The following is a 24748-nucleotide window of genomic DNA, read 5'->3' as shown; positions in this document are numbered from 1 at the left end:
TCTTTGCGACTGTGTGGACTGTAGCCCACCAGGCTCCTCTGTCCATGGGATTTCCTAGGCAAGAATACTGGAGTGGCACCTTCTGTGATGGCCCACACTCCGTCTGTGCAGTGTGTTTCTCTCTGAATAAATCCACTTCTTATCTATCAAAACAAAAAAAATACTGGAGTGGATTACCATTTCCTACTCCACGGGATTTTCCCGAGCCAGGGAGTGAATCCAAGTCTCTTCCGTCTCCTGCATTGACAGGTGGATTCTTTACCACTGTGCCACCTGGGAAGCCCATCTCCTAACAACTTTCAAACATACCATACAGTGGTGTTAGCTATAGCCATCATGTTGTATAGTACATCCTTAGATATTTGTCTTATAACTGAAAGTTTGTACTTTCAACTGACTGCCTTCGGTTTCCCCCTCCCCACAGCACCCACCCCTTGCACAGATAACAAGTCTTTTTTTTCTTTGCATTTGGCCTTCTGTTCTTTGTTTTAGGTTGCACACACACATATACATATGTGATACCATATAGTATTTGACCGATTTTACCTGGCATATTGCCCTCAAGGTCTACTCATGTTGTCACAAATGGCAGTATTTCCTTCTTTTTATGACTGATTAATATTCCATTGCATGCATGTATATAATTGTGTGTGGGCATACCAGTGTCTTTATCCATTCATCTGTCAATGAACTTAGTTTGTTGGCATGTCTTGGCTGTTGTAAATAATGCTGCTATGAACATGGGGATAGATATCTCTTCGACATAGTGTTTTCATTTGCTTTAGATATATTCCCAGAGGTGGAATTGCTGGGTCACATGGTAGTTCTCGGAGAAGGCAATGGCACCCCACTCCAGTACTCTTGCCTCGAAAATCCTATGGACGGAGGAGTCTGGCAGGCTTCATTCCATGGGGTCGCTGAGTCGGACACGACTGAGCAACTTCACTTTCACTTTTCACTTTCATGCATTGGAGAAGGCAATGGCAACCCACTCCAGTGTTCTTGCCTGGAGAATCCCAGGGACGGGGGAGCCTGGTGGGCTGCCATCTATGGGGTCACACCGAGTCGGACACGACTGAAGCGACTTAGCAGTAGCAGCAGCATGGTAGTTCTACCTTTAACTTTTTGAGGAATCTCCATGCTGTTTTCCATAGTGGCTACACCAATTTACATTCCCACTGACAGTGCACAAAGGTTCCCCCTTCTCCACTTATCAGTCTTTTGATGATTGTCATTGTAACAAGTGTGAGGTGATATCTCACTGTGGTTTTCATTTTCACTTCCCTAATGATTAGTAATGTTGAGCATCTTTTCATGTACCTGTTGGCCACTTTGAAAAGTGTTTATTCAGGTCCTGTGTTAATTATAGCATCATCATCATTATTACTTTGCTATGGACTTGTAGTTCTTGGTATATTTCAAATATTAACCCCTTTCAGATGTATGGTTTGCAAATATTTTTTCCCATTTCATAGGTTGTCTTTTCATTTTATTATTTCTTTTGTTGTGTAGAAGCATTTTAGTCTGATATAGTCCCACTTGGTTTTATTTTGATGCTTGTGTTTTAGGTGTCTTATCTAAAAAAATCATTGCCAAGACTCATGTCAAGGAACTTTTTCCCTATGTTTTCTTCCAAGAGTTTTATGGTTTCAAGTTTTGCATTTAAGTGTTTGATTCACTTTGAGTTAATTTTTATGAAAGTGTGATCCATAATGGACGTTTCTAATAAAGAAAGATTTTGGAAACTGAGTATATGAGCAGATGAAGGGATGAGTGAGACCCTAGGAAGGACGCTGTGAAAACAGATCAGTTTGCCAAAACAGACTCCTGCAGAACACCCCAGTGGATTCAGATGTCAGCCAAGGACAGAGAAGGCAAAATGTGAAGCCAGGCCTGGGGGATAGGGGGCAGTGGGCCAACTCTGTTTGTTCATTCAGTGGGAGTCTGTTAATTACCTAGCTTGTGCAGACACCAGGCACCTGGGATACATAAACAGCAAACATGAATCCCCCGCCCTTGGGGAGCTCATATCCAAGGTTAGTATAAAGTGTGGAGAGCAGCAGTGACCCCTGGGGGAACCTGGCCTATGTGTCCCCAAGGCTGCATCTTCCTAGGAATGTGTTTATAATAATATTAATTGCAATAATGGTAGTGATCATTTATAAAGAACCTATAGGATTAGTCAAGACCATTTCAGTTTTTTAAAAAATTATTTTTGGCTGCATTGGGTCTCTAATGAGGTGCAGGAGCTCTTTGTTGTTGGGCTCAGGCTTTTTCTAGTTGCAGGTGCTTCATTGTTGCATGCAAACAAGCTTCTTGTTGCAGTGGGTTCTTTTGTTGAGCACAGGCTCTAGAGGGTGGTCTTAGTTACCCTGTGGCATGTGGGATCTTTCCGGACCAGGGATCGAACCCATGTCCCTTAAGTTGGCAGGTGGATTCTTTACCACTGGCCCACAAGGTAAGACCCAAGACCATTTCAGTTTTAAGTAACAGAAATGCAACTTGAACTGGCTTAGGCAACTGAAATGGAAAAATTTTGCATATTAATTTCTAAAACTACCAGGGGTTCCCTAGGTGCTGGCATGGTGGATCTGGGAGCTCCAAGGCCATCACCAGAGTCTGTGTCCTGCTCCATCTCTTGGCTTTGCTATCTTCTGACATCATTGCACTGACGTTCATTCTCACATGTCCAAATAGTAAAAAATGGCCTCGGGTAGTCCCAGGCTAAGGATCTCAGCAAAGAGCAAACACCTCTTTCCTTGTTTCAGAAACTTCAGGGAACTGCAGCAGAGACTGGTCTGACTTGGGTCTCATGCCCAGGCCTGATCCAATCTTGTGGTCAATATTGAGATATGTGGGTTGGCCTGGGTCTGACAGTAGGGGTGGGACAGCCCTATTTACCCACTAGGGACAGAAGGAAGGAGGGATGCTTCTCAAAGAAAGCAGGACCGCTGTTGGATAGGTAGCCTCCACGATGCCCTCCCCCTATTCTGCTTTAGGCACAAACCTAGTGTCCATTAGGCATCTCCACAGTTCCAGGTGGTGAGAACATTCTTATCCCCACTGTACAGGATGGGGAAGGCAGCTCAGAGAGGCTGAGTATCTTGCCAGCATCACATACCCAGCGAGTGATGGATAAGGAGCGTGGACTGTTTTGTACAGGACAGAGGTTAGTGGGGGAGGCCACAGTCTCTGACCTACAGTATGGAGTCAGGATTTGACTGATTAGACCCAGTGAATGGAAGGGGAGAGATGAAGGGGACACTTTTATCGCTGGTATCTCTGAGGGCAAATTTGGCACCATCCTTATTCCCTCTTCAGTCTCCAACCCCATGGCCAGGACCTGTCGTGTATCTGTCCTGCTGTTCAGCATTCACTGAGGCCATGTAGTACAGACCCAGGAGTCTAGAGTTTCCTAGAAAGTGGGCCCTCTGGCAAGGGATTAAAGGCTGATACATTAACTTGGAAGTGGAATTCCAGGGCAGCTAGAGGGAGGGATAAAAGAAAGGAGGTCGGGAAGAACAGGAAGCAAAGCAAGGTGATGTGTAACCACTGTACAACCCGTGTCCATTAGGGGTGTGTCCAGAAGGGGTTTCATCTGGAAAACGTGCCTCAAATGGTCCAAGCGATGGAGGAGGAAGGAATTTATCCTCCCATCTCATCTACTGTTTCCAAACTCAGTCCAGCTGCTTGCTGCTTGGAAATCAACACCCAAGAAGCAGCTGTTGATAGTAAAGTTCCTTTTAATCAGAATGCCGGCAATCTGGGGAGATGGTGCACTCGAGTGTTCTGCCAAAACCACCTCTGAAGCGTCTAAGGAGAAAAAGGGAAGTCGTCTCAGTTAATCACTGATGCAGGGGGTCAGAGGTGTCATGATCCCCAACTGTGTGCAGGCTTGTCGACTTCTTGTGATCTTTCTTGTTAGATGCTATCTTGTTCACACCATTTGTTCATGAGATTACTGAAGGGGAAGCTGGGGAAGAGATCTGGTCACCTGGTAATTACTTATTCTTCATTTCTACTTCTTTGATCTGTGGGAAGAACCAGCAGGTTAGGCAAGGTATTGTGTGATCAAAAGATCTGAAAGGTGTGCTAGGTTACTGACTATAGGGCCTCCTGCAGACAGTTCTTTCCTGCTGAAGGTGCTTACGCTACCGCTCAAAGTTCATCCCAAGAACTCCCTCCACATGTATGGCTTGAGTTCTCCAGCCTCTTTGGCCATTCGGGACCCAGCCCCCTTACCCTGGCATGTGGTCTGGGAGGGGTCAGCTTCAGCTGTGAGACAAGAAGCCAGGAATCTTGTGGACAGAGGAGCTGCAGAGGTACCCAGGTACGCAACACACCCACATCCCAGTAAAGTAGGGATAACAGTACCTCCCCGAGGGTTGCTGAGAAGACTTGCGATAACGCATGTAAAGCAGTTACTAGTGTCTGGCTCCCAGGAGGTGAGCTGGACTGACCATTAGTTGGTTTTGCCTGGAGGTTCTTGGGCGGAGCTTCACTGAAGGGTGTGCTGGTTGAGCTGTATCAGCCAGGACTCTCTTGTGTGGTGAGCTGGCTCAAACGAAGGGAAGGCCGTATTGAACCACAAAACTGCAGGGCCCAGAGGTGCATCTGGCTTCAGAACAGTTGGACCAGGGGTGACTCTGAGTCCCAGGAGAAATGACCCAGGTTGATCCATAATATGAGCATCGAGGAAATGCTCTCCTCAACCTCCAGGGACCTGAACCGAGAGAAGACTGACTGAATCTCTAGGACAAAGGCAGGTCAGTGGTTATTTGGGGTCACGAGAACTGACCATAAACGGGAATGAGGAACTTGAAATGTTCTACAACTCAATCTCAGTAGTAGTTACAAGGGTGTACACATTTGAAAAAACTTATGAATTGGACATTTAAAATGGTTGCATATAAAGTATACCTTAAAGTTGATTTTTTTTAATGAGACTAAAGAAAAATATAGCTTTCTTAGGACCCTTTCTATGACAGAAACACAACTCAGGATAGTTTTAGAAAAAATGAAATGCATTCATCAGCTCATATAATCAGATTAGTCCAGCAATGTGGTCAGTTTCGGGCATGGCTGGATCCAGGGGCTTACTGATATCTGGACAGCATACTTTTTCCACCTCTTGGCTCTTTCCTCTTTGTTGGCTTCGTCCTCAAGTGGAGAACAGGAATGGTCACCAGAAGTTCCATCAACCCAGGAACTCCCATGAAAAGTGAATGCCTCTTTCCCCTTAGCTGCTGCAGAAATCCCAAGAGGGGCATCTCAGTGTCCAGCTGGGACACGTGCCAGCCTCTAAAGCCAGGGGATAGGGCTGGCCCCATGTGAACCTCAGGGGTGGGAAGGAGTAACCCCCAGAGGAAAACATTGAAAGGGCAGAGGACCTTGGGTCAAGAAAACCTACAGATGGTCCTCACCTCTCTCCATGTACTCAGAAGGCAGTGTTATCCCCCATTCCAGACACCTCCACTCAACAGGCGCCAGACCATCGGGACGGGCCCCAGACTCATTCAAGACCCAAGGCTGCTTTTCAGCGATCTCACAGGCTCTGTGTGTTAGCTAAATATAAGAGTCAAAACAGAAAGTGAGCAGCCAAGGCAAACAGGGCTATTCCTGACTGTGCCGGGCCGTCCATCTGCACCCCAAGGAGGCTGGCAGGGAGGAGCTCTGGCCCAGAGGGAGGCCATGGAGCTGACGGCATCCAGACTTGTAGGATGAACCTCAATAAGGGGGAGGATGCCTCCCTGGGCCTCAAGGGCCAGACCAGAGGAGCAATGGGGCAAGGAGGGCAGCTTCTCGGTCCAGAAATGAGAAGCCTCTGTCCACCATCCTAACAGGGTCTGGCCAGGGCAGGAGGGCCAGAGAGGAGACTGCAGGAAAGGTCATCTTTGTAGAGATCACAAACAGAAGACACTATGCAATGCCTGAAGACCTACACTCGCTTCCTGAGCAGCACAGCACAGCTGGCATGAAATGAACATGCTCTCCACGCTGACACCTCCCCAAGTTCTCCGGTGAAGTATCCTCTGGGGAGGGGAGAAGGAACCACAACGTATGTGTTCAGAATATGCCTAGAGAGTAGACATACTCCTCCAGCGTACTATTATGTACATTAAATGAATGCGGCGGGACTTCCCTGGTAGTCAAGTGGCTACGACTCTGCGCTCCCAATGTAGGGAGCCCAGGTTCGATCCCTGGTCAGGGAACTAGATCCCACATGCAGCCAAAAAAATAAACATTAAAAAAAAAAGCAGCAACAGGCTCAGAGGGGAGGCAGCTTTACCCAAGTGAAAGTCACTCAGTCATGCCTGACTCTTTGTGACCCCCATGGACTATACAGTCCATGGAATCTCCAGGCCAGAACACTGCAGTGGGTAGCTGTTCCCTTTTCCAGGGGATCTTCCCAACCTAGGGATCGTACCCAGGTCTCCCACAATGCAGCCGATTCTTTACCAACTGAGCCACTTGGGAAGAAGACTGGAGTGGGTAGCCTATCCCTTCTCCAGGGGATCTTCCTAACCCAAGAATTGAACCGGGGTCTCCTGCACTGCAGGCGGATTCTTTACCAACTGAGCTACTAGGGAAGCCAGCTTTACCCAAGCCTCAGGCTAAATGATTGCCCCTGATACAAACACCCACCACCTCCAGGAGCTCAAAGTTCTGTCTTTATCATGGCTGCTTGAGGCTTCCAGTTGAGCTGAGGTTACTTCTGACCCAAGTAAGCAAGGTTGCTTAGGGCCACTACCCCCACACCCAGATCCTTAAGAAATATGGATAAGAGAAGACCAAGCTGAGAGGCCCCCCTCCCCATCTCCCACCATGGTGCTGGCTGAGCTGGCCCGCGTAACCAGGCTGTCTTCTGGGAAGCAGGTTAAATGTCGTTGCCGCCAAGAGCATGTATTTGGCAGCACAGAGCTGGTGGGGAGCAGGGCGGGAGCCAGACGGAGGAGAGAGAGAGCCCAGGCCCAGCAAGGGAAGGTGTGGCCCAGGATTGGGTCCTCCCTACCAGGGGAAGCCTGGGGGCCAGGCCCAGAGCTGCTGGGCCACGGGAGGGGGGCGTGCTTAGCCCCCAGCTCCCATCTCCGCTGTTATGTCCAGGCCCTCCGGTCCTGCAGACCGGCCCAGGAACAGAGACACTTCCTAGAGCCGACACTGCGCCTGCCTGCTACTTCCCTGCACTGGCAGCTTGCCCAGGCGGCTCTCAGGCCAGGCTCCGGGAGTCCAGCTCTGCAGGAACAAGGGAGGGGCAGGGAGGCGCCCCCAGCAGGGGTCCTGACCCCCTACGGCCACCAGCTCAGAGCAGGGCCCTGGTGAGCAAGCCCCACACAGGCTCCGTGTCAGCCTGCCGGCAAGGAGCAGGGGCCAGAGGGCCTCTGCCACCCCCCAGCTGTGAGACCTGGGCCATGCCTTTTGTGAGTTCTGCAAACAGGGTTAAACCCTGCCCTGCTCAGAACTGGGATCCTCGGCAGCATGCAGGCTGATGGGGGCAGACTGTGGATCCAAGCTGGCCACGTACACACTCGGCATTTGGGGGATTAGGGACCGACCACCCAGCCTCCCCAGGGGGCAGATACCTCCTCCGTGAAACAGTGGCATTTACCCACCCACCTCAGGAGGCTGTGGTGACCACATCTGGTTCTAACGAAATATGCTTACTATAAATAGCAATTACAGAAAGAGCACTGGCCTTGGAGTCAGAAACTGCATGTCTACACCCCAGCTTGGCCACGTCCTTGCCGTGTGTCCTCCGGGGATTCTCCTGAGCCTTGGTCCTCCATCTGTAAAATGAGGATCAAAAGTGACAGTGAGTAGCAGAGAACATCCTGGAAATGAAAGGCTTTTAGCGGCAAACGGCCCCGTCTCCTCTGTCAGGTCCTGAAGGAAGGGCTGGAGAAAATCGCTAACTTGTGAGTGTGGAGCTGGCCAGTAGTTCTCTGGCCACTTAACAGAATCACCTGAGGAACATAAGGAAAACAAAGATACCAGGGCCTGGGTCCCTCCCAACACCCCGCAATTCAGATCCAAATGGTCTTGGCATGGGAGGTGGCGCTGATATTTTTTAAACGTTAAGTGATTCTTCTGTGTGACCGCAGTCGGGAAGCAGTACAGCAGCTTTACTTAGAAATCAACTGGGACACAGCCCACATTTTGTTTGGCTGTGTGGCTTGCAGGATCTTAATTCCCTAACCAGGGATCAAACCTGTGCCTCCTCAGGGGAAGCACGGAGTCCTCACCACTGGACGGGCCAGGGAAAGTCCCAGAGCCCAAGTTTCCAGCACCCTCCCCAGTCTCTGTTTAGAGAGGGAAACCCAGTGCTGCCCCAATACCCTCCAACGAACTTCCTGGCTGGACGCAAACTTCAGTCCCTGGCCCACTTGGCAGAATGAAAATCAGAGACTTTCTGCCTCCTGATGGGCCCAAGGCCATCATGCAAATGAGTTACAAGCCCTCCCCCTTTCGGAAGCCCCACTCCTGCTAACTGGGTGAAGGGTATACAGGTGGCGCTAGTGGTAAAGAACCCACCTGCCAATGCAGAAGACATAAGAGATGTGAGTTCAATGCCTGGGTCAAGAAGATCCCCTGGAGGAGGAAATGGCAACCCACTCCAGTAGTCTTGCCTGGAGAATCCCATGGACAAAGGAGCTTGGTGGGCTACAGTCCATAAGGTCACAGAGTCGGAGACATGACTGAAGCAACTTTGCACACATGCACGTACATGCAAAAAGAAAAAAAACCCTGGAAAAATCTATTAGCCAACATGATCTCTAGGTATGGGCACCTATAAGCCTCTTTCATCCTTCTGCATTTTTGAAATGCTCTGCACTTGGAAAGCAGTTCTTATATGATTGAGGGAAAACCAGTAATGTTTTATTTCTTATGTACTGTCTTTTTTAAAAATGGTTTTTGTTTTTTTTTTGGCAGATGTTTTGGGGTAAAGAATGAGGAAAACATTCTGAAACAGGAGGTTTGTGGGGACAGAAGGGAGGGACAGCTGAGTGGATATTAGCAAATGCTTAGCTATGAGGGAAGATGGGATTATTCTGTGGCCCCGTGTCCACCTATGATGTGAGAATCGTATTTCATGAGAGCCCCGCCCACCTCACACCAAGAAATAATAAACATCACCCCCCTCTCCCCCCGCCCCCCATGTTAACCTTTACCTTGGAACCTTTACCTTGGAGCCGTCCCTTCCCCTGGACAGAAGAATGTTGAAGCTCCTTAAAAACTTCTCCGGGGCTGGGGTGGAGACACAGCTGGAATCACAGGAGCCCGAGGAGTGGGTGGCTGGGCTGGCCAGGAGGAAGGAGGGTCCTGGTGGTCAGGGTCCCACAAACGGCCATCTACTCAGGTGACAGGAGGGAGCCTGAGCAATACCTTAAGGATGAACTTCCTCTGCTGACCTGGGAGGCCAGTGAGACCCTGGGGTGGCGGGACCCCGGGACCAGGCTCAGCCCTGCTTACTGCCTGGCCACCTCCCTGTCCGTCCATCCGTGGGCTGGCCACCTGCCCAGCCTCAGCCAGAGCAGACGACTGTGTGGCTGTGGCATTTAGTGACATCCTTGTTGAATGGCGTTCTTGTGTTCAGAAAGACACGTCACCAACTTGTATTTCTGCTTGACCATCCCCTAGGAACCGCAGTTCTACCCAAAACATCCAAAATAACTGGTTGAGGCACCTGCTGGGCAAGGTGGAGACCACCTGCCCAAGAGGAAGCAGGCTCTAGGGTCAACAGCTGTGGGGAAGACCTCGGTCCACTGCAGGCAGATTTGCAAAACGGCCAGCTCAGCGGTCTCAGGGTGCACACTGAGGCTCCTCCTATTTTAAAACAGAGTGCCCCTAAATGGGGCTTCCCAGGTGGCTCAGTGGTAAAGAATCTGCCTGCCAATGTGGGAGACGCAAGTTCAATCCCTGGGTCAGGAAGATCCTCTGGAGGAGGAAATGGCAACCCACTCCAGTATTCCTGCCTGGAAAGCTCCATGGACAGAGGAACCGGGCAGGCTACAGTCCATGGGGTCTTCAAGAGTAGGACATGACCTAGCCCTGGGTACACCTGTCCTTGAAGCCCCCCTTCCCCAGGTTGTAATGTGCAGCTGGGTTCTAGGGACCCCTCACTGTGCACAAACCAGGGAGACCTTGCATTCTCCTGGGCTCCGATCTGTGCGCGAGTCTCGATGCCCAGCCTACCCCATCCTCCACCAAAAAAGAAATTATAAAAGTACATGCCAATCAATGCACCAACCAACAAAACATTAAACCATCCACAAATCCCCCTACAGTCTCATTTCAGGACGATGTGGGAGGACATGCCAGCTGAACCCCAGGTAGTTCTCCCCATCCCAGAGGGGCCAGGTGGGCAAGGGCTGGGCTGGGGCCGCCGCCTGATGCACACTGCAAGAACAATAAGGATTTTTAGGGGCATTATGACTGAGTCAGAAAACACAGCTGCCCCTGAAAGTCCCTCATTTTTCTTGCTGTCCTCGAGTACTCTCCAGGTGAGGAAGGAGTCAGCCAGCTGACCCAGGTGGACCAAGGTAGAAACGGTGACCCCTCCCCAACACTGGCCCACCCCTCCCAGCCCACAGGAAGCTCTGTGGCAGGTGGGGTGGCTGCAGGGTCTCCATGGTGGCACAATTCTCAGCCTGGACAGTGGCTGGCTTCACTGCCCCACACCCCAGGCACTCCCAGCAGAGGCCAGCCCTTGGTCCACCCAGAGCCAACTCTGAACCCAGTGCCTTCTGTCCACAGGGAGCCATAGGCTAGGATCCTGGCAGAATCCCAAGTGGACGAGGGGGGCCCAAGAACTAGGCAAAGCCAGAAGACCTGAAGGAAGGGTCACCTGGCCTCTGTCAGAACAGCAGAGGTTCAGCTCCCAGCATTAGGGCCGCAGACTAGGAAGACCCCAGCTGGCCACTCCCACAGACCCCAGACCTTTGCATCCTCAGAATGCCACCCGTCAGCCAGTAACCCATCCCCTGAAGCTAGGCCACTCCACCCAGGGCCGGGCTCAGCTGGCCGCTGGGAGCCTGCCCTACCCAGCCGGGCACTGCACCCACTCCTCAAGGGCCCCCAGTCACCGGCCCCACTGTGGGTGCAGCAGGACACGTGGCCTCTCAGAATAAGGTGGACCCTGCTGTAAAGTACGTCCCACAGGAAACAGACCAGGCTTCACTACCCGCTTACTTGCTGTGTGATGGCATCTAAGTTGCTTAGATTCTGTGTGCCTCAGCTTGCACATGGGTAAATAGAACGAACGGCCTCCTTTGCAGGGTGATGTGAGGACTGAAGGAAGGAAAGTATACAAAGGTTTGGGCCAGCTCCCAACACAGTATCTTCCCCTGTCCAGGCAGCTTCCCCCTTGCCCTCAGACCCCAAGAGCTGGGCCAGGCTCCCTGGGAGTCTCCGAAGACTCGGGAGGTGGAGAATTCCTCCCTCTCGGAGGGGCAGGTGGAGATGGGATATTGGGGCACAGGCCTCGCTGCTCCGTGAGCTCTTAACACTGCACCGTCTTCCCACACCCCAGGGTCCTGCCTCATTCCGAGGGAGAACACGTGTGCCAAATCCCAGCTGCCTCTCAAAGCTTCATTATAGCAGCTGTTACCTTGCTACAGCTTTCGGCCCTAACCAAGATCATCATGTGTATACTCCACCAGCAAATGCCGAACTGTCGCGCTTCCCTGGTGGCTCAGTGGAAGAGAATCTGCCTGCTGATGCAGAGGACACAGGTTCAATCCCTGATCCAGGAAGATCTCACATGCTGCAGGGCAACTAAGCCCATGTGCCTCAACCATTGAGCCTATGCTCTAAAGCCCAGGAACTGCAATTACTGAGCCCAAGCACTGCTACTACTGAACCCCTGCACCCTAGAGCCCAAGCTCCATGTCAAGAGAAGCCACCACGATGAGAAACCCGAGCGCCACCACTGGAGAGTAGCCCTTGCCTGCTGCAACTAGAGAAAAGCCCATGTAGCAATGAAGACCCAGCACCACCAAAAATAAATTTTAAACGAAATAAAATTTTTTTTAAAAGCCAAACCATCTCTACACACTAGGATCCGAATCACTCAGCAACATGACCACATCCAAAGAAGCCCTCACCTTCAGCTGCACAGCCTTGGTGTGAGGGGGTCCTGCGGTTTGGGTGCTACGGCCCCATTACAGAAGAACAGACGAGGAGGACGAAGAGGGTCAGTTCACCACTTAGCAACCAAGAATCTCAGGCAAGCTTCTAAACCCTCTGTGCTCCAAGATCAGGGTAACGAGAGACCACCCTGGTGGTCTGGTGGCTAAGACTCTGCTCCTAATGCAGGGGGCCTGGGTTCGATCCCTGGTCAGGGAACTAGATCCTGGGCACCACAACAAAAGATCCCACGTGTGCACCTAAGACTTGGTGCAGCCAAATAAATACTTAAAAAAAAAAAAATCAGGATAACTACCTATTTCATGGTGTTGCTGGAAGGATTAAATGAGTCAATGCCTATAAAGGCTTCGCGCTGTGCCCAGCATCAAGATTTCCAGAGTCAGCAATCACTACCATGCCTGCTTTGTGCTTCAAGGTTCAGCTCACCTTTCCTGACCCAAGTTCCCCCCCACCCCGTTAGAGCCCTGTCTTCTTTCTCCGTGCTCCCCGACTCCACACTCATCATAAGGTTTGCCTATTCCCCCACCCCCGCCCCTCCCAGCACCGACCTGGAACCACCCACGTCACAATCCCTTGCACTTATTAACAATGCTGACTCGGGGGCCCCGGAGGTCAACCAAGGGGCCCTGGAGTCTGCATTGCTAACAGTCTCCTGGTGTGGTTCACAGGGTCACCCAAGTTTGAGAAGCACTGCTCTGGGCCGTCTTACCACCACAGTACAGGCAGTGCCTGGCCCCGGTGCTCAATAACAAGGTGAGGCTGGGGGATGGGGGTGCCCTGGACAGTGGCCAGAAGATCCCCCCACACGGTGCTAGTGTGTGATGGGGTCCTCCCTGGGCTTGGGTCTGACATCACCAAACACACCAGCCCCCAGTCAGGTTCCCCTAAGCCCTCCCACTGAGTTGAACTCACGCTGCTAACTGGAGTCGCTGCTAACTGGAGACTGGAGTCGCTGCTAACTGGAGTCGGGGTGGGCTTGCGGGGGGAGGGCGGGGGGGGTGCTGCACCCTTCTGCTGGTGGCTGAAAAGTCATCAAGGCTTCCAAGGGAGCTGCCGAGTGTGGGGGCTCCACCCCAAAATTGCCAGCAACCCACAAAACCATGATGGAAGGAAAAGAAAGGCCAACCGGAGGTACCAGCCCTTGTTTGCAGTTTGGGAAAGTCCCACCTGGACTAGGGAAGAAGGTGGTGGAGCAGAGGTGGCAGAATGTCCTAGAAGGAGCTGCTGGGCATGGCCTGGGCCTGCGGCAGGGGTGGCTGAGAGGGGTGGGCCTGGAGAAGCTGGGCACAGGGGCGCTCAGCTTAGGGGCATGGGCTCTGTAAGGTGCTGCCCTCCTTCCAGCCACCCACCACCCCACCCCCAGGTCAGCCTGCCGTGGGGGTGAGAGTCAGCAGTCTTGGCTGGATTTGGGCCTCCACTGCGATGGAAAGCCTTCTTGGACTTGCTGGCCCATCCACCCTTGCTGGCCACTCTGGGGCTGGGATGAACACAGCCAGGAGACCTGAGCTCCTGGGTTTACGTTCACTCATCTCTCTGCCAGAAATTCTCTGGCTGAGAACGCCTCCTCAACACTCACTCTCACCCCCTCAGCTTCCCCGCTATGCCTCACGAATGCCAGCCCTGCCTGGCCTGATGTTGACAGCCCCTGTACCCTGGGGTTAGCTCAGCCCCAGAAACACTCATCGGCGGGTGGAGGTGCGAGTGCCCCTTGGCAAGGCTGGACCGGAGCCCAAATGCATTCATCCATATGAACACCCACTGCCTTGAACCAGGCCAGTCCAGGGAGCACGGCACCTCCCTTTCAGCCATGCTTCCAGAACATGGCAGAGGCAGACACCAGGGGGTAGGCACTGCCTGTATCTCTTTTCCAGAGATGGCACTGGGGCAGGGAAACAAACTGACCAGGCCTGTAGACGGTAGGGCTAACAGATGGGGAAGCGTCTAGGCTTAGGGTGTGTTTATCCTCCTCATAGGAATCAGCCAACTGTGGACCCCCAGGCCAGACCCACCACCACATTCACCATTTTATCAGAACACAGGTACTCATTCATTTACATGGTGATGGCTCAAGTGGTAAAGAATCCACCTGCAATGCAGGAGACACAGGAGACGTGGGTTTGATCCCTGGGTCGGGAAGATCCCCTGGTGGAGGAAATGGCAACCCACTCTAGTATTCTTGCCTATAAAATCCTGGGGACAGAGGAGCCTGGCAGGCTATGGTCCATGGAGTCGCCAAGAGTCAGACACAACTGAGCGCACACACAAATATCCCATGGGGAGGATTCACCATAATGTATCTTACTGTTTCCTTTATGTTTCTAAACTTTCACTGTTATAAATAATAAGCATAGCGAATATCTATTTTTGTATAAAGCATCTTCAGCACTTTGTATCGTGGATTCTAGGAAATGCAAGAGAAGAGAATTCCAACAGAGGCCCCATGGCCCCCAGAGCCTAAAATATTTACTATTTCGCTTTCCCAAACAAAGCTGGCCAACACTTATGCTGACCAGCACTCACTCTGCACCTAGGAGGCTCCAGGCGCCCAGCTGGGTAGCAAGGATGTAACAGTGAGCAAAACCTGGTGAGCCTTCGTGGAGTTCAAGGTCTGGGGGGAGAGGGCTCTGCAGGCCTCGGGTCCAGCCACCTTTGTCAGGAGCATGCTCCTACTCCAGGACTGCATCTTCTTACCCCAAACCTTCTGGACCGACATGCTACAAAAGTTTTCAGATCTTAGAAAGATAACGTGGTGCACAGGCCACATACTGTGCAACACACCAGCAGAGCAGCCCCCTTCCCCCCACTGGCCCTGAAATCACACGAAGGAACGGCTCTGCAGGGAAAGCCATGAAGATTCATGCTCCCTGGGAGAAATCTAGACTCAAGTCAGTTTGGGTCAAGAATTCCCATGAAATTCATTATAAAAACAGCTTTTTTTTTTTCTTTTTTTTTTTTTTAATTTTATAAATTTATTTATTTTAGTTGGGGGCTAATTACTTTACAATATTGTAATAGTTTTTGCCATACATTGACATGAATCAGCCATGGGTAAAGAAGAAGAAGAAGAAGAAAAAAAAAAAAAAAAGAAATACAGAATTGAGAAGAAAAAAAAAAAAAAAAACAGCTTTTGGTTTTCAGAGTTTAGAATTTCGGATAAAGGATTTGGGGCTTGCACCGGGCACTGTTACCAAATGTGAACTGACTCCATTCCTTGGTCTTGGTTGGAGGTCCCCACCCCTGCAGGCTGCCCCCTCTCCTCACCAAGCCTCCTGGCACAGGAAGCACACACAAGGCACAAACTGAATGAATGCAGTTCATCACAAATTTTTTTTTGTCCAAAGGACAGCTACTAACGTTACTGCTGAAAAATGTACAAAAGTAGTATTTAAACCCCACCTTCATCTGCCTGCTCCACTATCAGGAGCAGACAGAAGCCATCATAAATAAGAAATGTTTCCAACTCTACTTGGGACAAGGAAAATAAAACTGTTTTCTGGTCTCTGTTGCTGCCTAACGGCAGGCAAATTAGATATTCTGTGGGGAGCAGGGGAGTAGGTGGTAGCCAAAACTGAAAACCCACGATCTTTCCCCTCATGTACCTCCCTGTGGCCAAAGTTTCATTGGAAATCTAAAATAATTTATCTCATCACAAATTCCTAACAGTTAATTAGAAAAATGTACTAATTGGATACAGATGAGACTGCTGGCTAGCATCACCAATTTATTGGACATGAATTTGAGCAAACTCCGGGAGATAGAAAGATAGAGGACAGAAGAGCCTGGCATGCTGTAGTCCATAGGGTCACAAAGAGTCCGACACGACTTAGCGACTAAACAACAACTACTAATTGGATAATCTGGTTTCAGACGTTCTAGTTATACTCCTGTGTAGGGGGGGTGGAATCAAAAAACAATTATATATATATATAATAATAGCACTTTTCCCCCAAAATATAAAGTATCTAAAGTTTAAGACTGAATAAAAAAAGCACACACCTCAAATCCTGACAATGAAAGAATGTTTTTGTATGCGTTTTAGTATCTATAGATAGATAATGCAGTTTTTCTGCATTAAAGAGTGCTATCTGAAAAGAAATTTCGGCAATAATTCCCATTAGATGTCCTGGAATTAAATGGATATCCCCCTTTTTAAGGCAACACGGTTTTAATGAAAGGTCCTACCCTATTTCTTAATAGAGCACGCCCACGAATGACTCCCAGAAATTTCCTCATCGCCTGAGATTTCTAAACCAACCGCAAATTGGGAAAGAGGTGCTGGACACCACTGGTGATCCGTACCAACACCCTGGCACTGGGCAGGTTTCTAGGAGGAGTTTTACTCCAGGAGTGATGAGCAGACGTTCTTAGCCTGCCTGACGCAAGGCCTGGGGGAAGAAGGTCAGAGGGGACGGTTGCCTGGGGAAGGGACCAGCAGGTGAGAGCCCCGGTAGGATGGCGGTGACCAGAGGGCGGGGCTGAGCAAACCCTTCCGACCAACCGAAAGCCGCCTCGCCCTCCAGGACTATATTTAGTCAGGGCTGGTTGCCCCAACAGGGCGGGGCCTGGGGGAGGCTCAGGCCGGCCACCTGCGCAAACCCCAGTGCCTGCCGCCCTGCCGGCGTCTCAGTGGAGACGTGCTGGGGCACCACGACTCCGGGTGCCCAGCCGCCGGCATCCTCGCTGACATTTCCTGCAGCCCTCTGCCGGGCACGTGCCACCCATCTGACTGACAGATCTGGTCAACTACAAGGGAGGGGCCGTGCAGGGCCGCGGCCCGCAAGGACACTGGCCAGGAGAGTTAGTTTCACTTTCTAGTTTTCTTCCCCGGGTCGCCTCTCACCCGGAAGGCAGAAAACGTCCTTGAAATGCCAAGAGAGAGAAATCCTCAAAAATGTTCCCTGTCCCTTTTTTTTTTCCTCCAAAGGTCACTGTTTGCCTCTGAAGACCGGGTTAACAGCCTTTGGTGAAAACCCCAACTGCGTAACTTCGGTCCCCGGGGCTGCTGAGCCCTAATACGATTACACATCTAAATGCAATAAACGGGGCAAAGTGGTATTATTTTTCTGGGAAAAACCAACATCATAAAAGGGTCTTTATTGAATCAAGGGCTGGTGAACTGTTCTCTTGCTTAATTATGGCTCCCCAGTGAATGGGGCTGGGTTTCCAGGCAGGACGCTTTACAGCTCTCCGGCCCAAAGGGCGACGGGATATTTGTCAGGACTTGTCTCGTTACAACAAAATCCACCGAGAGGAGGACGGAAGGGAGGATGCCAAGGCAGGCTGGCCACAGCCCCCTTCCCCCGCTGGCTCTGGAAACAGGGGGAGCTGGTTCTTGGGGTCCTACTTCTGTTTTAAGGCGTGTCCTCCTCCATGCTCCATCCTCACCTCTTATGTTCAAAGTCAGGATCCTAGACCCCGCTCCTTTCCACTGTCAGAGCTTAAGTAATTTCCCAGCGTCCCGACACTGCCCACTCTTATCCCCAGCTCTATAGAAAAGGCCCATTGTGGAAATGTGATATTTTGCCAGATGTTTTAACATTCAGCGATTTGGCTGAGGTTCGCATGCACCCAGACCTGGGCGACAAAGTGACCGCCTGCTATCCCCAGACCTGGGAGGAGAAGCAGGGCTGGGGGGGCTAGATGGACCGAGGCTCAGCCCAGGGCGGGAGGAAGCCTCCGCACTGGCCAGCTGGGAGCAAGTGAGCTGGTTGACTTTTCCCAGATACACAGGGGTCTGGCCAGGCAAGTTGGAGACCAACATTTTGCTTATACACAAGTCCTGGATCCAAGTATCTGTTGAATCGCCCTCTTGGTTCCAAGAGCAAAGACACTTTTTTTTTCCATGTTCTTAAGCTCACAACAGCAAGCTTCCTAGGAAATGATTCTCGAGAACAGTATCCTGACGCTCTCACTTCAGTTCAGTTGCTCAGTCGTGTCCAACTCTTTGTGACCCCATGGACTGCACCACACCAGGCCTCCCTGTCCATCACAAACTCCCGGAGTTTACTCAAACGCTCTCGCTTACAAGTGATCAAATGAACTCACAACTGGAAGAATCTGTGACTTTGTGCCCCACCCTCCCCTCTTAGGGTATACCAGGCCTATCTCTGTGAAGAAATGGGAACCCCCACCCCACCCCCACACAGCTTTTCTTGCAGTGTTTTCTCCCCAGACAGCAAAGCGGAAAGGAGGCTTGCCAGGCTCAGGGTGTACTTCCCTGACTTCACTGAGGTTCCTTCACTGGCCCCATAGATCCTGGGGTGAGCTACAGAGTCACTTAAGAACAGCCACTGGGGCTCCCCCCATCCCACCCCCCGTTTCCCCACCACGAGCCTGGCGGCATTTCACCCAGGCCTCCTCATGTGACCCCTGTATTGGACGACAGAGCGGACATGTATCATCACTGATGGGGAAACAGTCCCAGGAAGGCATGTCACAGGTCCAGGGTCACCCAGCTAGTCCAGGGGAGAGCCTGCAAAGCTATCACCCTTTCCCCAACGCCTGCCTTCAGCCTCCTGCAAAACCAGGTGCCGTCAGCATGTAGGCAGTGCTGCAACGGACCTGTTTTCAGAAGGGTTGGGGGAGGAGGTCTGCCTCACGGTGGACGTGGAGACAGAGCACTGAAAGACCCAAACTTAAGCCTCAGTCACCAAGGAGAAGCCAGCGTTTCTCCTTGAGCCCCACACACCCCAGGGCAGAAATCCAGTGAGAGGAAGCTCGTTTCATGAGAATGAACCACAAAATCCTCAAAGACTGATCCAAATTTCCCAGCTGCACATCTCAGTTTTGCTCCCAACCCTCCCAGGGTCCCAGCCCCATGCCCTCCTCTGCACCTCCGGGCAGGCTGCCTCTGGGCTTCCAGACCTTAGGATGTTTAGGCTACAAGGGGTATGCTCTGTATTGGGCGCAGACCCCACTTGACAGAGAAAGGGGGATCTCAGGCCCAGAGTGGCAGAGCTGAGATTAAAATCAGCCGGTGGTTCTTTCCACATAGCACCTCCTTCCCCAGTCCTCCTGGGCAGCCAACACAAGGGGTCTGGCTCCAGGGCAATTTCAAAATTTCCCAGAGCCTGCCAGAGGGGAGGAGGGAGAAGGGGAGGGAGCGCTCAGTGGGTGAGAAGTCACCTGCCCACTGCCCTGGGCTGGAGGGATTAGGGTCTACCTCAACCTCCAGTTTGAAATGCAGAATAAAAACACCACTAAGCCATAAAAAGGGCTTTTCCTGGTGGCTCAGCGGTAAAGAATCCGCCTGCCAATGCAAGAGAGAGTGGGTTTGATCCCTGGGTGGGGAAGATCCCCTGGAGAAGGAAATGGCAACCTACTCCAGTACTCTTGTCTGGGAAATCCCATGGACAGAGGAGCCTGGCGGACTACAGTCCATGGGGTCACAAAGCAACTAAAACAACAACAAGGCCATAAAAAAGCATAAGGAAGTCCAAGGAAATCCTAATTTTTTAACTTCCCATGCTGATTACTCTGCAGCACTTTTTGGAATATCAAAGTATTTCCTTCCCTTCCCCCAGCCCCTCGATTCTGCACCCCATTAGACTGGTCCCACTAGAGTGCATCTGGCTGGCCAAGTTGGTCAAGATGGCCAAGATGGTCAGTGAGTGAGCAGGCCAAGAGCAGTTGTGGCAATTCGCCTTTCCTGGGGACCTTCTTGGGACCTTTCAGGCTGGACACACGACAGAGTAGATGTGCGAGGTGGCCACTTCTGCACACCCAGGGCTCCTTTAAGGAAGCAGACCCACCCACCTCCCTGTTCACAGCTCACTGGGGGCTGGCTCCAACCCAGGAGGCTCTATTGCACCTAGAAGGCTGGGCTTCCCGCTCCCTCAGCACCAAAGGCAGTTGTGAGATCCTGGGGGAGTCTTGCCCCTCAGAGTTGCAGCCTCAGCTATAACAAGAGGACACACCACACCCCTCATCTGCTCTCAGAGCTGGGGTACAGACAGGAGTGGGCAGAAGGGGCCATGACTACCTTTATCCACGGTTGTCACCCCAGCCTGGCCTAGGCCTTGGCATGTAGTTGGTGGACAGTGGGCTCCGACAGGGGAAGGGGGTCCCAGACATCACCCCGCTTTAGGATTACAAAGCTGCTGTTCTCAGTGGGTTAAGTGACTTGCCCAAAGCCACGAGCTTATTCAAAATAAGAGGGACTCTCAAAGGTCTCTGGTATGTGCCAGGCACTTTGCCTGCACTTTTCACATAAGCCTCACCACAGTGTTACAAGGGAGGCCTCAGAATCCTCGTGTACAACAGAAGAAATGGGCCCAGAGAAGTTACTTGTCAAAGGCTACCCAGCTGGCAAGCGGCAGTTAGGAGGACTCCAACTCTAGCCCGCCAGGCTCCCCTGTCTATGGGGATTCTCTAGGCAATACTGGAGCGGGTTACCATGCCCTCCTCCAGGCGATCTTCCCACCCCAGGGATTGAACCTAGGTCTCCCGCATTGCGGGCGGATTCTTTACTGTCTGAGCCACCAGGGAAGCCCAACTCTAGCATATCTGGACCCCAAATCCACCTTCGTGGCCCTCACACCGGGCTGCTTCGAGAAAAGCCTTCATGGGCCCCCAGTGGATCCCTGCTTCTGACAGCTGGGACATCCATGCACAGACCTGGATGGGGAGCTCTGCCCTTCTGTGTGAAAGAACAGAGACAGGCCAAATATTTACCAGCCCGTGCAGAGCCACAAACCGGCCTGACAGCAGAATCAACTCCGTGCAGGAATGAAGGCCAAGCTGTTGCTACAGAAAGTGGGGGGGTGGGGTGGGGGTGGGGGGCCAGGATCCTGACCGTTGCTGGGGCTTCAGACAGCTTGGCTTTGGGGAGAGGAACTGAAGGAGACCTGGGGAGGCAGCTCAAAGGCTGTCCCTACAACTGCCACGGGAGAAACCCTGAAGGGATTTTCAACTATCAGAATTTCCCGAGTTGCTAGCTAGCCCTTCGGAAAGGAGGTGAGAGGGCTGGCCTCTCCCAATGCTCCTTTGTCCATTCAGTCGGGCTGGACAAAAATTGATCTCTCATCTTTTCACAGGCTGGAATATTATTTTTCTTAAAAAAAAAAAAAAAAAGCTAAATGGGTGAGGTTAATTATTCACCAGGTTGCAATTTACTTAAGAGTCAAGGGAATGCACGTTTCCTTCCAGTAGGCAGGGATTTCACGGAGTCTTCCCTGGGTCTCCCTTGGGGGTCTAGCTAAAATCCTCCCCTCTCACCAGCTTCCCACCTTGGATTCAGCAGCTTCCTGAAGGCAGCTCCAGGGCAAACAAGTTCCCCGTTTAGGCCACTTCCCCCACCAAGTTTCTAGGTATCCAGCTTAGAGGGATGGATTGGGGTGGGGGTGGGGCGGAAGGAGGCATCAGCATCAGGAAACTTTGAGAATTCAAAAGGGGCGGGAAATCAAAAAGCTCTCAATTACTAAATACAATGGCCTAAATCGCAGCATAGTTCTCGGCTGCTGGAGGCCAGGCCAGTCCAGCCCATGGGCGTAGCTGATTCAATCACATCTTGCAAAGGAAAAAAAAAAAAAACCCAAGGAAAAACCTAATCACTCACTCTCCCCCCTCAAGAAATGAAGCCCAAGGCGATTCCTAAAAATCCCCATAAACTCTGAGCAGCCCACAAGAAGGGGGCACAGACTTAAAGAGAAAATTGCCGGCCACCTGGGCAATCCCTTATTCCCAGGGATTTATGCCCCTCGTCCTCCGCGCCAGTCACCTCCAGGGTGGTTGCAAAGCTTTTCCGCGTCTCATTGCTCCAGACCAGTTCTGCGGGTGTTTTACGACCACGCAATATTCTAGAGATTTCCACTTCATTTAAGATACTGATCCCCAGGGCCGGGAGAGGCATGGGTTCAAAGGGAGAACTCTGTTTTCCCAGCCTGACTCAGTACTCCGAACAGAACCTTTTCTTTAATTAGGGAAAACCCTCCAGCTGAGAGCTTCCCAGGTGGCTCAGTGGTCAAGAACCCGCCTGAAATGCAGGAGACCTGGGTTCGATCCCTGGTCGGGAAGATCCCCAGAGAAGGAACTGGCAACCCCCTCCAGCATTCTTGCCTGGAGAATTCCATGGACAGTGGAGCTTCGGGGGCTACAGTCCATGGGGTCCCAAAGAGTCCAACACGACTTAGTGACTAAACAACAAACAACAACTCCAGCTGAAGTTCCCACCAGTCCCCTCCCAGACAATTTTCCTCAAAACTGAGTATGTCTGTACGTTTAGATGCATGGCCCTAAGGAAACTCTTTTATCCCACAATTCTGGCGATTGCACGGTCCACGGGTTAGAGTCGGCAGGACAAAGCTCACATAGAAAAAATGCTGGTCAACAGCAGTTCTGGGCTCTGCCCACTCCCAGGCTTTGCCCACTCCTGGGCTCACGCACGGGCCCAAACCTGCCTGGGTGACCCCACAGCCCAAGGTGTCCCCTCCATTCAGGCCCCCTCACGGCCACTGGAACAGGGACACAGGTGTGGCAGGATTCCTGCGAGGGCTCCTCTACACGGGCCCATAGAAGTCAGAGAAGATTCTGGAAGAACCTTCCCCATTCTCGAGAGAGGTGGGCCAACCTGGCAGGGTGGGTTTCTCCCTCCTCCCAGAAATCTATCCTGTTTTCCAAAGCCAGGAAGAAGGGGGCCCATAGAGCCCTATTTTGTCAACTGGCCCTTCACACGGTTCAGGTCACCTCCCGGCATGTTCCCAAATGTTTTCCCAAGGTCCCCAGTGCCAAGACAGCCCAAACACAATACAAACAAACAAAAATAAACAGAAAGTTCCAACACCAGGCAGACGCGAGGTTTCAGGGGTTACTGGGATTTTTCTTTTGCGGGAGGAGGTAGAAGCAAAGTTACTGGATAAACAGTTTAAGAAGGGAATTTCAGCAGAAAACTTGAAGAGGACTCGCAGGGGTGGGGGGTGGGGGTCGGGGTCAGCACGTTGTTGCCTAGGTCAGGGAACAAAAGGCTGGCCGTTAAGAACACACCCACAAAAATGCATCTTTAAAGAAATGGTACTAGAGCTCTGGGAGAGGGGCTAACCCTCCACATCCCGGCCCGTATTCCCGGGGCAACTCTAGGCCCCGCGCGGTCCTCACCACCCTCAAGCTCAAGGTGGAGGCTCTGGAAAGCCCAGCAGGGCAGGGCCCCGTAGGAGAACGCGGGGCGCCGTCTCTCCCTTCCCTCCAGGTCGGCCGCGGCCAGGATCCGGCTCCACCCGGAGGACACAAACCGCCCGCAGGAACCATCTCCAACCTCGGAGTGCGTTCCCACCGCTCCTACCAAGCGCTGGGATCCCTCGAACCTTCCACGCAGAGCCTGCGGCGAGCACGCCCCGCCACCTCCTCTCCGGTGTGGACCCTGGACGTGCGGCCCGGCCCGGGTCCCAGCCCCGCCTTGGGCGCCGAGATCGCGTCCGCCCGGGAGAAAACGGCGAGAGGCGAGGAGAAGCCGTCGGTCTTGGGGGCCGAGGACTGGGACTTTGTAGGCCAGTTGAACCGACACCTTCATCTCGCCCGCAAAGACCCAGCTCTCAGCTCCCGCGCGTCTCGGATTCCGGCTGCGCCCCCGACGGGCTTCCTGGTGCTGGACTCGGCCGCCCGCTTTCCACGCGCTCTTCTCGGCTGAGGCTCTGGGTTTTCCCCAAGCGGCACCCCCCAAAGGCGGCATCCTGCTCGCCTGACCTCCACCAGCCGGCTCCGAGACCAGCCCTCGAAGGGTTACACGACGCCCAGCGCGCGGCCGTGTCCGGGCCGCCGGGGCGCAGGCCGAGGGACAGGGCTGGGGCGGGGGAGGCGCGGGGACCTAGCCTTTCCCCATCCTCCACCACCAGCCGAGCGCAAGAGTTCCATGCAGCGAAACTTCGCCAAGATCCCACGCCGCGCCCGCGAGGCCCAACGCCGCGCCGCCTGGGTTACCTGCGCTCAGATCCGCCGGGCGCAAGGCCGGCCGGGCCGCTCGCACCGCAGGCCGTGCCCCACGCTTCATCTGGGGGCCCGGGGGCGCATCCGCCAGTCGGGCCCGGCACCCCGACGTTCCAGGGCCCCGCGCAAGCCGGGCTGGGGGCCGGGGCCTCGCTCGACCCGCCTGGGACCTGGGGGCCGCCGCCGCCGCCTCCCCGAGGAGCACGAGCCGGGCGCCGCGGGGACAGGAGCGGGGAGGCGAGACCCCTCGAAAGTTGGGGGAGTTCCTCCCGCTAGCGGCGCGGCCCGAGCTGGCTCCACGTGCCGGTGACACATCAGGAAGGCTGCGCGCCCCACGGCTCCAGGCGGGCGGACGCGGCCAGCGCCCGCCCGTACCGCCTCCCGGAGCCTGGAGGACGCGCCCCGCCCCGGCCCGCCCTCCGCCCGCCCCTCGGCGCCCCCGCCCCCGCCCCGGGCTGCCGAGTCCGCTCCAGCCTGCGGCACCGGCCGGAGGACACCCGGGCGGGGTCGGGGCAGCACCGGCGCCCCTTGCCCTGGCCGTCCGCGCCGCCCCGGGGATCGAGTCCGGCCGCGGGCTGCCAGACTCGACAGTCTCCAGTGCCTTCCTCTCAGTCACGCAGCGCTTCCCGCCCCCGAGCTCCAGTAATTTTCCCTTTTCCTCTTCTGACCGGTCGGAGGCCGCTGCCAT

At 53.0% G+C, this 24748-nt stretch overlaps 1 protein-coding gene across 1 annotated transcript; it reads right to left on the bottom strand.

The window, feature by feature from the left end:
• Positions 1-3725: 3725 nt before the first annotated feature.
• LOC145540408 (uncharacterized) lies at positions 3726-24748 on the bottom strand. Its single transcript, XM_081574966.1, has 9 exons — positions 24593-24748; positions 24436-24534; positions 24055-24332; positions 7694-7784; positions 5943-6032; positions 5424-5565; positions 5120-5246; positions 4461-4723; positions 3726-4031 (listed from the first exon to the last, which is right to left on the bottom strand). Exons 1-8 carry the CDS (start codon positions 24746-24748, stop codon positions 4621-4623), a joined length of 1086 nt encoding a protein of 361 aa, XP_081431092.1. The 3' UTR covers positions 3726-4031; positions 4461-4620.

Source organism: Giraffa tippelskirchi, chromosome 3 (assembly GCF_054371585.1).
Source record: "Giraffa tippelskirchi isolate mGirTip1 chromosome 3, T2T-mGirTip1v1.2.pri, whole genome shotgun sequence".
NCBI classification, from domain to species: Eukaryota; Metazoa; Chordata; class Mammalia; order Artiodactyla; family Giraffidae; genus Giraffa; species Giraffa tippelskirchi.
Note: the sequence above shows the minus strand (reverse complement) of the source record. Positions and strands in the feature narration are given on the sequence as shown.

Coding starts and splice junctions, on each gene's coding strand:
- LOC145540408 (XM_081574966.1), bottom strand. CDS start 24,748: ATGGCAGCGGCCTCCGACCGGTCAGAAGAGGAAAAGGGAAAATTACTG. Junction 6,033..7,693: donor ATGCAGTTTCTGACTCCAAG/GCCAGTGCTCTT, acceptor TCCCCTCCCCAG/AGGATACTTCACCGGAGAAC. Junction 5,247..5,423: donor TTCTGAGTACATGGAGAGAG/GTGAGGACCATC, acceptor GGATTTCTGCAG/CAGCTAAGGGGAAAGAGGCA.